The 15,586-nt window shown below is 31.3% G+C and overlaps 1 protein-coding gene across 1 annotated transcript; it reads left to right on the top strand.

Moving 5' to 3' along the window:
* The first annotated feature begins 1,146 nt into the window (after positions 1-1,146).
* LOC145268595 (uncharacterized) lies at positions 1,147-2,097 on the top strand. The gene has a single exon (XM_080124042.1). The coding sequence runs from the start codon at positions 1,147-1,149 to the stop codon at positions 2,095-2,097; it is 951 nt and encodes a 316-aa protein (XP_079980168.1).
* The last annotated feature ends 13,489 nt before the right edge of the window (positions 2,098-15,586 follow it).

Genomic DNA, 15,586 nt, shown 5'->3' on the forward strand with positions numbered 1-15,586 from the left:
TATATGTTTCTGCAGTGATATTTTACTAATTGCAACATAATTAAGTAGATGACATGTGTTTTAGCAAAAGACACAAATGTTTGGGAGTTAACATCTTCAATATAGCCATTTTTATTTTATATAGCATTAATATAGGAAATTTTCCATTCAGCCTTTTTTGGCCAATTTTCCTGAAAAATTTGACTTTAAATATTTTGGCAACCCAGAGTTAATTCCCTTATATTTACATTACGTTGTTGAAAACAAATCTGGCCGACCATTGGGAGGTGAAATCGTGAAAGTACATGTTTTATGTAATTAATTGCGACAGTTAAGTAGATAAAATTGTTTTGGGGTTGAAATTGACATAAAACTGAGAACATTGGTTTCTAATGAAAAATTTTTTTTTTCTTTTTTTTTATTACTTATTTAGACGGGTTTTTTTTTTTTTTACTTAGACGTTTTTTTGTTTTTTTTTTCCTTCTAACTTTTTGAAATTTGTTTTTCTTATTTTTTTAATTTAATACTTTTTTTAATTCAAATTTTAATTTTTTTATTTATTTTTAAAATTTTTATTTGGCTGAAAATATTAGATTCTTTTCCATTTTCGCACTGGGTTTGCAATTTCAGATAGGACAGCCACTATTTTACCACAAGAGTAATTACAAAAAAACCTTTGTATTTTTGGGTAAATTTGTAGCTTCTCATCCAAAATGGCGGACGGCTGTGACGTCATTAAGGCATTTTCAATTTTAAAGAATTATATTTCAGATCCAGTTGTAAAAAAAAAAAAAATCAGATTTTTTTTTTTAACAATTCTATTATGAAAATAAAATATTTTGAATGGGGAAACTATAGAATTACTGTTTTGTAACAGTTTTTAAACATTTTTTATAATCCAGTTTCTAATTTAACCATAGTGTATGATTAAACTTTAGGGGTGGGTGGTGGGGGATTACTTTTTTTTCTAGAGAAATAATTTTTTTTTTTTTTTTTTCTTTTGGTACTTCTACAGAATACGAACCAATCAAAACCTGATTTTTACCGAAGCTGATTTCCTGAAACAAACGAAGCCTTCACAATTTTTTTTTTTTTTTTTTTTTAAATCTGAATCCATGAAATAATCATTTAAAAAAAAAAAAAAAAGGTGGATAAGAAAGAAAAAAAATGAATTTCACTGTTTTATCAAAATGTCTTGAATCACCTGAAAAAGTGATCGAATTTTGCCAATCGAACAATTTAATTGCGAATCAACAAATGTGCAAAAGATGCCATTATATTTGCATCCTTGTAACTCGGACTAGAATCAAGGATAAATATTCCTGGCGATGCACAAATAAAAAATGTCGACTTTGGGTTTCGTTAAAAACGGGAACGATATTTGCGCAATCAAACTTGGAAATTGGTCGAATCTTAAAACTGATTTATTTGTGGTCACACGGAGTGGCTAGCGAATTGACTGTTCAACATGAATGCAGCATATCATCCCCCAGCACCATAACAGACTGGAAGAACTTCTTGAGAGAAGTGTGTCGAAAATATTTCAAGAAAAACCGTCGTCAAATTGGGGGCCCCGGGCACACAGTTGAACTCGGTGAGATACTATTCAACCGCAGCAAATATAACAGAAATAATAGTAATAAGGTGGTGCGGCCATTGTGGGTGCTGGGAGGTTATGACCTTCAGGATGAACAAGGTTTTCTTGTTCCCGTTCCCAACCTGAGCCCCGAGGCCCTCCTTCCGATTATCAAGAAATATGTGTTACCCGGCAGCACGGTAGTCTCTGATAGTTGGAAGACTTTTAATAAGTTGGGGGAGGGCTACAGGCACTTGGCTTTGAAGAATAGGTTAGATTTCATTGAACCACCGCAGAATTCGACTGAAGGAGGAGGAAAAATGAAGAAAACTAAACTTGATCATGTTGAGATGATGTGGAAGGAGGCAACACAAAAGAATAAGAAAGAATGTGCTGCGAGCAAATATCTTCTTGAGACTTATTTGTGGGAATTCATGTGGCGGCAGCAGTTTAGGGCAGACCCCTTTTTAGCCATAATGCAACAGATTTCAGACTTGTATCCATGCCAATCTCAGATTCTTCAACCATCTTCATCTTTATGACCTGTTATTTTGGTACTTGTGCAATTTATCAACCGTGTTTTTTTTTTGTTTTTTTTTTTGTTTTTTTTATACAGTATCTTATTAAATTGTTCAGTAGAAAGTACAGAATAGTGATGTGAAAAAGATCTCCCATTTCTTCCATGTTAAGAATGGCTTTCTAAATAACGCTATGTCAACACAACCCATATTCTGCATGAAAGTATGTCCATTATTTATTTATTTAACTTTTTTTTTTTTTTTTTTTAATATATAGTTACGTTTTCACTCTAAACAAGACACAGTGCCACTTTGATGTAGGGGGCTACTATCCGGGACATTAATTTGCAGGGGTACTACTTCTGTATGTCAGTACAGTCATGGAAGTAGAAACCCGGAAGAGAATTCCAAAGTCTAGCAGTCCTAGGGAAGAAACTGTTAGAGTAGAAAGCTTTCTTACATCTGAGGATTTCTACCGTGTAGGGGTGGGATTTTGCTGTTTTTCGGGCATATTTATGTTGAGGGGGTACAAGTGCTTGTAGTTCGTCAAAGCACTTACCATTACTTGTAAAACAGGCAGAGATGCAACATTTCTCCGATGAGACAGTGGTTGAAGCCTAACTGACAGTGCGGGACGTATTAAGTTAGCAACTCTCTTTTGAACCCTGTCTAAGAGTGAGAGACTAGTAGCTGATGCACCAGCGCAAATGTGACAATGATACGTTATACATGAGTGACCTTGTTGATGTACAGGGTGCTCTCAGGCATAAGTAACTTTCTAGCATGGTAGAGAGAGCCCACCTTCTTTGCAGCAGCCTTGGCAATACCCTCAATATATCTGTTCCAACATGTTTATTTTAACCAATTCCACTAATTGTAATTCATATGAAGGGAGAAATTTAGGGCAAACCTCTTTTTTGGCTAAGATTACAGTTGTATCTATGCCAACAACTACCTCAGTTATCGCCTTCTTCGACTACATGCCCTTTTCTTGGGGTAGGGGAAAAAAAAAGGCCCATGATGTCGGCCCACTGCTATGAATTCGGAATAGGGCCTTGTGAGAGAGAGAGAGAAGTAAAGTAGAATCAGGGAGACCTCAGCTACATGGGAACCTTTTTTTTTTTTCTGCATTTATTATTTTTAGTAAAATATTTAGTGCTTATTCGGATTGGCACTTATGGTGGAAATTTAAAATAAGTTCTTTTCTTGGGGTTGGGGATTCTTTAAAATAAGAACGGAAATCAAAAGTGACAAAATGGAATTTGGCAGCAATTAAGAGTAAAGAAAATACAGAAAAAGTAAAAAAAAATAGTTTTTCAATTCAGTAATGGAATAAAAAAATTTTAAAAAAATGGAATTCTTACTTGATTAAATAATTTGAAATAAGAAAAATGATTTTTGTTCTAATTTAATTCTTTTTTTTTTTTTTTTTTTTTTTTGCACAATAATTTATATCAGTTTAATGACCGTTTTGGTAGGAAAAAAAAAAAAAGGCCCCATGATGTCGGCCCACTGCTATGAATTTGGAATAGGGCCTTGAGAGAAGTAAAGTAGAATCAGGGAGACCTCGGCTACATGGGAACCTTTTTTTTTTTTCTGCAATTATTGTTATTTTCAGTAAAAAATTTAGTGCTTATTCGGATTGGCACTTATGGTGGAAATTTAAAAATAAAATTTTATTTTTTTTTTATTTTTTAAAATTCTCTATGATATACGTTAGCGGTCATGGAACAAATGTCATATTCCAAAAATCATGTAAATGGATCAAGTTTTTTTTTTTTTTTTTTACTAAACTGTATTGAACATACATAAGGCTGACTTTTAATCTTGACACTTTGATTTGAATTGTCTCCCCCTTATTTCATTGGATCTCATCATGGCCGACGAAAACACTACGACTCACTTAATTGTTAATTTTGATTTTATTTTTTATTAAAAACATACTTGATCAAATTATGTGATTTTTGGAATATTACATCTTCGTTCTGTAGCGAGAGTACATACATTTTACAGACTTTTCTGTATTTTCTTTACTTTTAATTGCCGCCAAAAGTGCCAATTTTAATAAGCACCTTGACTTTCGATGAATAAGCAATGCTATCTATGTCGTAATCAGTAACCTTTTTTTGGTGGGTGAGGGAATCGCCACTTATCAAGGCTCGAAGGCTATTCGAGGACAAGGGCTAATGAATGTAAGGTGATAGTAAAGTAATCGTTAATGGTGTAAATTGGGTAGAATTTGGATTATTTATGGCGACGGCTCAACAAGAATTTGTTTACACTGGATTTGAAGACCACCATGTTGTATTCCACTGGGAAGCAGGCCAGCAGAACCGTGTTCCACAGTCAAGCAGTTCTGGGAAAGAAGCTTTGTCCATGGAATCTATGCTTAGATTTAGGCACAGTTAGAGAGTAGAGGAAATCGTTTATAGTAGTTGTAGCTAGTCGAGTGTGCTTTGTGAGAGTTTGGTAAGGGTGAACGATAAATTGGAGTTCAGTCGAGCACTTGCCATGAAAATAACAAGAGTAGAGACAGGAACGTCTCTTCTGTTGCAACAGTATTAAATAAAACGTACTTTCATGATCTACTGACTGTCGTTATTTTCAGATGAAATCTAACATTACTGACTACAGTTGTCTCCCCTGCCTATTTGGATATTCTAATTTGGTTATTGTCCACTTGCATACTTCCTAACTTCTGGTGTGGCTGCTACCGGAAGCGGTGACAAGTTCCTTCGCTTCTATTGTTCTTAAGTATTTCTATTGTGAAGCGATTTGTTGAAATAAAATGTAAGAAAAGGACATGATTGAAAAGTATACAATAAAAATTAACAAATTATTAATTCTACATATAAAATAACACAATTATTTTTTATTTGAACTTTTAATGAGAAAATTAAAAAAAATAAGTTTGTTTTAATTTGAAGTTTTATGAGAAATATGTTTATGAAATTGTAAGACTTTTTTTTTTAATTTTAAAAATAAGTTTTTTTCATTTATATAATAAATATGTTTATGAAAGCAAAATTAAAATTATTGAAATCAAAATAACAAAATTTAAAATCTCATGAAAAAAAAAAACAATAAAAACGTATCCAATGCGTTCCATTTATTTTCCATATAATTTACAAAATTTTTTAAATTTCAATTTTTCTTAAGAAAAAATAAGACCCCAAAAACCTTTTCAATGATTATTAAATAAAACAAGATGGTTTCTATTGATTTTATTTATTTTTGTTAATTTTAATAAATTACAATGGAAGCTTCCAAATTATGCAGTCGATATTACCTGAATATTACTGAATTATTAAACAAACAACTTTAATTATGTTAGCAGGTGAAAAATTGCAGCCATCTTGTTTAAATCGAAACTGATGTTTTTTTGTTTTTTTTTTCTTTTGTCAATTCTAATAATTTACAATGGTAGCTTCCATATTATGCAGCCAAAATTACCTGAATATTACTGAATTATTAAAGACCAACTTTAATTATGTTAGCAGGTGAAAAATTGCAGCCATCTTGTTTAAATCGAAACTGATGTTTTTTTTTTTTTTTTTTCTGTTGTCAATTCTAATAATTTACAATGGTAGCTTCCACATTATGCAGTCAAAATTACCTGAATATTACTAAATTATTAAAGACCAACTTTAATCATGTTAGCAGGTGAAAAATTGCGGCCATCTTGTTTTTATAAAATAAATCGAAACGGAAAATTATCTCCCTTTTAAGCTCTCCTGTGTCTTACGTAAGCAAATATGATAGTTTTCTTCAAATTCTATTTTTTATTTTCTTTAATAAATAATTTTCTACATTATTGATTTTCGTAATTCTTAGATATAATCATCTTAAAAATACGAGGAATGCGTAGATACCATTGTTTTCATGTGAAATTCAGTTTTACGATTTCCGAAATTTAATTCTGATAGTGTAGAAGTGCTGATTTGCCTTGTCACTGCTTCCAGTAACAGCCACACCGGAAGTTAAGTATGTTAGCTAACTATAATCTCTTAATTTTTGCATGACAGTTAAGTAGAAACCACTGCTGTTGATTGAAATTCAGTTTTTTGATTTTCGTTCTTATTCTGGACAAGTACGCCTGGCATTCCGGCATATTTCTCAAGACCTTGCATTACTTCCCCTGTTTTCTAGATGGTGATAGATGATTTGGTGTCTCCGACGAAACATCTTCCAACAGATATTTTAACTGAAGGAATTTAACAAATTCTTAGACGTATTATTATTAGTATTATTATTATTAGTAGTAGTAGTATTAGTATTATTAGTATCATTAGTAGTAGTAGTAGTATCATTAGTAGTATTAGTATTATTAGTATCATTAGTAGTAGTAGTATTATTAGTATCATTAGTATTATTATTATTAGTAGTATTAGTATTATTATTAGTAGTATTAGTATTATTATTATTAGTAGTAGTAGTAGTATTAGTATTATTATTAGTAGTAGTAGTATTATTAGTATATTATTATCTATATATTAATACGATAGCGTGTGTGTTCTTTTGTTTGTCACACTTACATCCGGGTCATTTAATTCTTATGTTCTTCTATTTTTTGTCATAAATAATTTTACCAAGAATTCTTCATAAGTTTTGATTTCGACTATGTCGAAACCAAATGGCACTTAAATCATTTTTTTTTTTTTTTTTTTAAAATTTATCAACAATTCTTCATGTTTTGGTTACAGCTGAAGGAACTCAAGTTGTATATATATATATATATATATATAGATAGATAGATAGATAAATATATTAGTTTTTATTTTGGTTTCAATTCAAGCTACTGCATCCAAGTTATATGGATATATATATATATATATATATTTTTTTTATTTATTTATTTTTTTTTTTTGAAATCGCAACTTTATAACATTTAAAAATCAATAGAACTCTATAATAATATATACGAAATCTGCAAAAATTAAAAATATCATATTTAACCGTACTTTATGACGGGGTTTTACCGAGCGGTTGTGCTTGCTTAAACACTTTTGCAGTTTTAAAAAAAAACCTACACTAATATCAGAGCGTCTCCGTTTACACTGAACATCTACAGAATGATGACATCAATATATTACATATGAATGAGTAAACTGTGGAATTTCCACAGGTCCCGCTAGTTAATATATTATTAGTATTATTTTAAGTAGTTCGGCATAAGAATAATACTTTTCTGTAAAAAAAGAAAAAAAAAATTTATTTTAAGATTGTTTTACATTAACAGGAAATAAATATTACTATATATTATTATTAAAATCATTCACATTGTTCCATTTATTTTCATATAAAATATTAATAATAAAAATTATATTTGTTGGAAGATGTTTAATCAGGGATGCCAATCACCGGCTAGAAAATGGGGGGGGGGAGTAATGAAAGAATGAAGTATCTCTAGTGACATGCTGGAATGTCGTGCCCCCCCCCTTTTTTTTTTACAGCGAAAAAAAAACAATTTATGATATCGAACAAAAGGTTCGATTCTAAGGAAGAAAAGCTAGTATTAAAGATGGGAGTGTCAGCGTTTTAAACTGAGTTATCTTCCCATGGCATTTTCAAAAAATTCAAAGATGACTACCTTTAATGTGCTGTCATAAAAATGTGTTTTTCCGGTATGTAAAAAAAACAAAAAAAACTGAAGTTTTTGAAAACTTCAGTGCAAAATTGATACATTCAATATTTTCATTTTTTTTTTTTTAATGTCTTGATTTAAACTATACAAGTACCTATTCTGGAAAAAAAAAAAAAAAATGGGTAATCCTTTTGTTACACCAGATTTTAATCTACCATTTTGGTGTGCCAAATTTCATTCCGTCATAAAAAAAATTTTTCTCTTTCTGTAGAAAATTGTTTTTATGATGGAGTGAAATTTGGAAGATTGAAATCTGGCGCCCCTCAACAAAAAAAAAAAAAAAAAAAAAAAAAACAGGCAAGTTAGTTTGCATATTTTCAAACTGATAAATATTAATCAGAAGTGACATTTTCAGGGCATTCATTATCAAGCACAAATGTTAACTGGCATAAAATGTGAACAAACACAGATGGAACTTTCTCTCGATCAAAATGAACTTCATTTTCTGTTCGAGATTGTCTACAATAAATTTCTGCAAAGCAGTTAGCCGCATGCCGAAGACCCTAATAATGCCCTTTTAATAGTTTTTTACAAGTTTTTTTTTTTTTTTCTTTTTCCAATAATAAAATGAAATTTTTTTATTCTATTTTGCAGATAATATTTTTTAGTGTATGTGAAAAAATCCTTGTAAAACCATTATATATATATATATATATATTATAGTCAAATAAAGACTTTTGTAAACTATTTTTGGTTATCTTGAAGTTCAGTCTTACTGTGTTTACAAAGGGATTCTGTAAAACTGTTAAATGCAAAATAAATTTTTTTTTTTTTTACATTTCTTTTTTCACATTTTCATTTTTTTTTTTAAATCATTTATTTTTTATTTAAAAAAATTTTTCTTTTCAATTTCTCTTTCATTTTTTCATTTCTTCATTTTTTTTTTTTTTTTTTCCCCAAATTGTATTTTTAAAAATAACTTTTTTTTTTTTTTTTTTTTTTAAATTTTTTTAGCTCATTTGCTTATTTAAAAAAAAAAAAAAAAGAAAAATACAATTTGGGAAAAAACATTTTAAAATAAGGAAACTTTTTTTGGAATCTTCATTGCACAACCAATGGCTTCGCAGAAATCCTTTGTAAACAACCACAGACGGAACTTGAACTTTACCAAAAAATATCTACTGTAAAACGCTCTTTCAGCACAATACCTTCTCTGCATTTAAAAAAATAAAAAAAACACTTTGTACTTATATCATGCTAGAACGAATAAAAATCAGAAAGAAATGATTGATTAGAAGATGGTGAATGGGTTTAACAATGAATGCCCTGGAAATGTCACTTCTGATTAATAGTTAACAGTTTTTAAAATATTCTGAAAAACAGCTAAGTCTGTTTGTATATTTTAAAGCATTAATCAAAAGTGACTTTTCCAGGGCATTCATCGTCAGGCGCAAATATCAGCTTACGTGATTGTAAATAAACGGAACTTGATGACGACAATAACTTTTTATAGTGTTTTCTTGATCCAGCATCCATGATTGTATTGTGGGATTCTATTGTTTGCATTGATTTCCCCGATATTTTTCTTATGAGAATTCTTTTTATAAAGACATCGGGTACTTAGGGAAAGGAACTGGATGCAAACTTGGGACACACCTGGGTTGTCAGTTGGTGTCGTTAACCATTGTCACCTCCTATTGATAAAAGTGGAAAGTGTCGTAAATCAGGGGAGATAACTCATTCTTTCATTTAAGCAAGTAAAAATGAGGGACGCCATTTTGTGGGGATAAATTTGCAATTTTTAATTGCAATTAATCTTCTAATCAATCCATTTTTTTCTTTTTTTTTAAAATTTTTTGATTACTTCAGTATTTTTTTTTTTTTTAATAGAACTGCGGCATTTCAGTATATATCCTGAGACAGTTCAGTTTTGTATTACCTTCCTATTTTCTAGATGGTGATAGATGATTTGCCGTCCCCGACGAAACGTCTTTCAACAGATATTATGTATTATGATACACTTGCCTAGGTGCGTCGTTGCCCATTTGTGTGTTGAGAAAAAAATAAATAAAGTGGTAGGTGGCAGGCAGGCAGGCTCAAACCCGTACTCCAAAGGGTGAAAAAAAATGTGACGTCTTTCTCGTTGCTCCTATCACCAAACCGGAGTGGCGAAGGTTTAAATTAAGGCTAAAATCAATCGAAAAGAGTGGATAACTTTTGAAAATATTGGCAAATTAAGTAACCCTTCCTTGTAGAAAACTACCCCGTTGAGGGTGAAGGAATTAATTTTTTGCCCAATTTGTCAATATTTGTCGTGCAAGAGTTCGAGATTTAAAACGATACCGGTTTCGACGTCTATCGAAAGTTTTAGGCAAACATACATACATTTAAACAGGTAGATGAGATTTATATAATAGATAATATATATTTTTTATTGAAATAGAATGGAGGTGGAAGGGCCTGAATACTCAACGTTTCGCCCAATTTATGCGGGCTTTTTCAAGAGGGATGCTCATTGACCGGAGAGTCGGAAGATTTTGGCAATATATAATGATGGGAGAGAGAGAGAGCAGCGTGTTTTTCTTATGTAAATTAGATGTCTATATACATTTTATGATTAGAGAAAATAAATTAGAGTAAACTAGCGTAGTAGATTACGTCTAAAAATGAAAAGTAATAAAATAAATAAATTAATAAAATGCGACGAGAAAATTAATTGGGCTAAAATATCGTAGAAATTTAAAAGATTGCGTCCGGAAATATAAGCGTGATAGATTAAGTAAATAAAATGAAACGAGATTACGAAGGGAGTTTTTTAAAATTAGAGATAATTGAATTGGGATAAAATAGCACAGTAACTTAAATGGCGTCTAAAAATAAGAATAGGAAGTGATAAAATGGCGTCTAAAATATTTTTTATTATAAACATTTTAATGGGAATAAGTCTTTTATGTTTTGTTTTTTTTAAATGTGTAGTATGTCTTGTAACTGTTAGCTTTCTTTATGTGAAACTTTCTTTAAAGTAAATAAATTTTTTATTACCGGAAAGTATCATTCTTGCGTGAAAATTTTTATAAAACAAATACTACTACTACTGGTAATCTATTATATAAAAGCGAAAATGTGTTTGTGTGTGTGTGTGTGTGCGCATTTTTTTTATGTCCATCAAAGGCTTTTGTGGGGTGGAGGGTCACTTATTCTTACAACATTTTATATACTGCCTAGATTATAATATCTCCGATTTACAAAACGAGGTCGTCTATCTTTTATTTCAATAGCCCTTGAGCCCCTGGAGGGGCATAGGCCATCTACAACTTTTGTAGATCGTTTTGTAGCGAGGAGTTCTTTTTACATGGTTAAGGTGCTGGCCCCACCACCAACCTTCCCAAAAGGTACATACAGCATCTAGCCTTCCCAAATGGTCACCCATCTGGTACTGGTCAGGCTCAACGTTGCTTAACTTCGGTGATCTGGCGAGAACTGGTGTGTCAACGTGATTGTGCAGTACCTATCTTTTATTTGAGCGACTTTTATTGTATAAAATTCCAGCTATCATGTGGTCTTGCGTGTTTATTCGTGGTTTGTGTATAAAAAAAAAAAGTGAAACTAACGAAAGGAAGACGATTTTCCGGCTTTGTGCCGGGGACGTCCAGAAAGCAATTAGCTTTGATCAATGTGTGGAAAACCCCCCCTCATATCAGACAATTTCTATTCATTTGGACACTCCCTTCTGGTGGGGAGCTGGGCACGACCTCGTGGTGAAGAAAATATGAGATTAATTTAATTTCTTTGCCGACTCCTGACCTAATTATCAGTGGGTCAACAGCTTTTGATTGATGTCGCTAAATTTAAATACTTTTCACTTTCTTTGTCATCGTAACATAGCGGTAAGCTCTCGGGTATTCTGGCTGCCTGCTAACACTTTCCTTTACACCTCCAAACACCCCAGGCCCCCCCCCCTCACTAGTAACAATAGCAATTCATCAAAGTTAAGATATCTGTTGTAAAAAGTTGTCAAATCATCTATCATCATCTAGAAAACAGGGGAGGTAATGCAACAAGAAATATGCCGGAATGCCAAAAATGTAAATTACAAAATGATGAATTGTAATTTTTTTACATGTAACAAAGAACTTTATTTCTACATTTTTTTTTTTTTTTTCTTTTTAAGGGAACTTTTAAATTCCTATAAACAAACGATTGCAAAATAATGTTTTAAATGTAGTTAACAAATGCTCTTATAAAGTAAATGTTACCAAAGGTAATAAAAATTATTTTTCAACCTGCATTATTTGCTTTTTTTTAGTTTTTTTTGTTTTTTTTTGTTTGTTTTTCTTGCATTGCAAAAGTTGAATGTTTTTCAAAGATGGTATTTATTTGCTCCCCCACTGAGCAAATTAGGCACAAGGCCGTTTTTAATGTGAGGTAAAAACCAGCTCCCCTAAAAGGGGTCACTCTGGTTACCAAAAATAATAATTGTCCCAGTATAGAGGGTTTCCCCTCCATTGACTGGTACAAACCATCTTAAGTGCAGCATCTGCCGGAACAGATACTGAATGTTTTTCAAAGATGTTGCATTTTTTTTGCAGATGAAATGAGTAGCACTTTTTTCCAAAAATCTTTTTATTCGTTGATTTCTTTTTTAAACAAAATCACTAATAAATGTAACTTGTTCGTCTGACTATTTTTTTTTATGAACAGTATTTTTTTTTTTTTTTCGTAGTAGCTACCCGGCATTGCAAAAAGTATAATTTTTTTTTTCTCTATTAAAACTTCTTGCTCTATCTCTTTCCAATTCCCATCTTTCTACTTTACTCAGCCCATTCCTCTCTAGATGTATACTATGACGATATTGAGATATATCAATATCATATTAATAAAAATAAATTTAATGGTTAAAATTCCAAGACGCAAAGGAGTTAAAACGACCAAGTGAACCGTTACCATGACAACAATGGCGACAGCGAAGAGAAAAATAATAAAAAGGAAAGAAAAATATTAAAAATTCAGAAAAATGTGTTCAGCGTTTCTTTTGGAGAAAGTTAACTGTTAAGAATTTGAAACGCGAGTTGCAGGAGAGAACATGTCTAACCAAGCAACTCCGCTGATAAAATCAACATCACAAGAAATATGAAAAGAAAAACAGTCGATGTCCATCAGTGTAAAATAAAGGTTGGTTTATCTTTTACTCTTTTCATTTGTCAATTATAAAGATATATCGGATCACTTTAAGAGGACTATTAAGTAACGAAAACTCAGAAATCTCAGAGTTTGATAAAAAAAAAAAAAAAAAATATTGATAGAAAAACAAAATAAACGGGAAAATCAACCGGAGTAGCTTCCCTTGGTCTATTATAAAAAGCAAAACAAAAGGAAATCATAAGAGGGAAAACGCTGTAAATTATCTGTTATAAACTTGCCTTTCTCTTTTTTTTTTTTTTTATTTATACTGAGTTTGGTATACGAGGCATATACAAAAAAAGGAAAAAAAGAAGACTTATGAACTTAAATATTTTCTTTTGAGATTTGTATATATTACCTATTTGTTCTTTGATTCTGTTCATTAAAATAAAAGGAATATATATATACACACACACACACACACACACATGTTGAATTCATTATCTTTTCATGTTAAAAATATATGCTGAAATTTCTCTGACCTACCATTTCTTACAGCGACAGACAGCCAATTGCTAAATAAATCTATCTATTCATCCTATATTTATTTTATACAACACTGCGTTTATGTCAAGAAGGGCAGATAATTGTTATCCCCATTAAAAATGCTCTTTTTTTTTTTTTTTTTTTTTTTTTTTTTTTTTTAGAGGAAGTCAATTAAATACAGACTGGCACGTAGCATCTTAGCATCTTTCTATGCAAACTGAGGAAATTTTTTTTTTTTTTTTTTTAAATTATCATGATCGGATAATAAAGCTAACCTCTGAAAGGGCACGTCACAATACAAACAATCAGATCGAGACACATTAATTTATTTTTTTTGATATCCTATGTCTCATACTTACTTTCGATTAATCATCGGATGTCGGATCAACCAGCGAAATTATATCATTAAGGGGAATGGAACAACAGAGCAATGAATGACGAAACAAACACTCAATCAACGTTTAAAATTCAATAAAGACTTTTCTATACAAAAAGGAAGAAGAAAAAGCTCCGATAAAAAGAATGAGTGAGATAGACGTATTTTGGATGTTTGCCAGATGTGTGCGACATGCAATTACAATACAATATGTATAAAAGTTTGTGGATAAGAAAAAATATTGGCATGAGATAGGCCAAACTTAGCTGATTTGTCCGTTAGGGTAAACACAGATCATAAGTTCACAAACACGATATCCAAGAAAAAAGTTGAGATGGTGAAAGTCTACCTCTTCCTCGAATCTTAGTTCCAAAGAAGAATATATGTGAGTTCAATTGGCAATACGATTGTATTTGAATAATAATACGCAATTTAATTAATTCAAATCTCAATCAGAATAAGTGTTGAGTTCAATCGACAATACGATCGTATTTGAATAATCCGCAATTCAATTGATTCAAATCTCAATCTTCGATGAGGTTCGATTCTCGGGGATAATGTTTATACACCGGGCTGTATCGCTTCTTTTCGCCAACTGTTTATTTTTTATTTTCAAATCCCTCGTGGTCCGCTTTTCCCGCCACAAATGTTCGCTGTCTGGTTGCCATGACGACGTATTTCCGCTCGTTACGGCGATATTCACACCCAACCTCTGCCCCACTTCCCTCAGCCAAGTGACTGCCACGCCACATCATTTACAGAGAGAGAGGGTTGTTTGGCTGCTTAGGTCTTAGGAAGAGAGAGAGATAGCGATATATAGATAGAGAGTAAGTAGAGAGATTGAATGTTCGCTTTGCTCTGACGTCACAATATTAGACAAGCATGGGGGGGGGTCATAAAATATGCTTATATATATTATAATAGTCAATTCTCTATCGATTACTTTATGATATTGTACCCAATATATATATAGTCATGATTTCAAAATTAAAAAAAAAAAAAAAGTGACTTGGGTGCTATCAGCCAGAATCGAAACTGAAAGCAAAATTTTGAAGCAAAAATGCAGGCACCTAATGAGTTTATGAATGACTAGCCTGGGTGCCCGGTGTTGGGAGGTGTTTAGCAAAAAAAAAAAAATGTGGTAGTAGGCAGGCAAACTCAAATCCGTGCCATGAAGGAGGAAAGCGACATCTTTGCTTTTGCGTTCACCACCAAACCGGAAGTTTAAATTAAGGCTAGTCAATCGAAAAGAGGGGCTGACTTTCGAAAATATTGGTGAAAAATGCGATCCCCCCCTCCTTGTAGAAAAGTGTCCAGTTGAGGGTAAAGGAATTAATATTTTTGGCCAATTTTTCGATATTTGTTGTCCAAAGGATCGAGCTTCAAAACGATACCAATCACGTGAAAATCCGTCGCCTGTCAAACATACATACATTTAAACACACCAGTTAGATTAATATTATAGATATAATTTTTTTGTTGTATGACAGGGGGGTTGAAAGGGAAATAATTGTTACCAATTGCACTTTTTTCTACAACTTTGATATGGACGCCATTTTTTTTAACAGATACTGGTCGATTTCTGGAGAATTTTAATTTCAAGGAAAATTGCTTTTTTTTCTTTCTTTTTTAAATCTTAATCTTTTATACAAATTGATTATCGAAAGGAAAAAAAGTGAATATTTTATTCCATAAAAATGTAAAAAAAAAATTTTACTAGAATTTGGACCTTTTTTTGGTCAGTTTTTTTTTTTTTCTCATTTTTACTATTTTTTTTATATTTTGTATTTTTCTGGTAAAATTTATTGTATTTAAATTTTTCTTTAAATAAAAAAGGATTTATTATTGAAATTTAAAATTTGTTTTGATCTTTTATTTCTTTCATG

The sequence above is a fragment of the Euprymna scolopes genome, chromosome 44, assembly GCF_053919585.1.
Source record: "Euprymna scolopes isolate OS-2025 chromosome 44, ASM5391958v1, whole genome shotgun sequence".
In the NCBI taxonomy this organism is placed as follows: Eukaryota; Metazoa; Mollusca; class Cephalopoda; order Sepiida; family Sepiolidae; genus Euprymna; species Euprymna scolopes.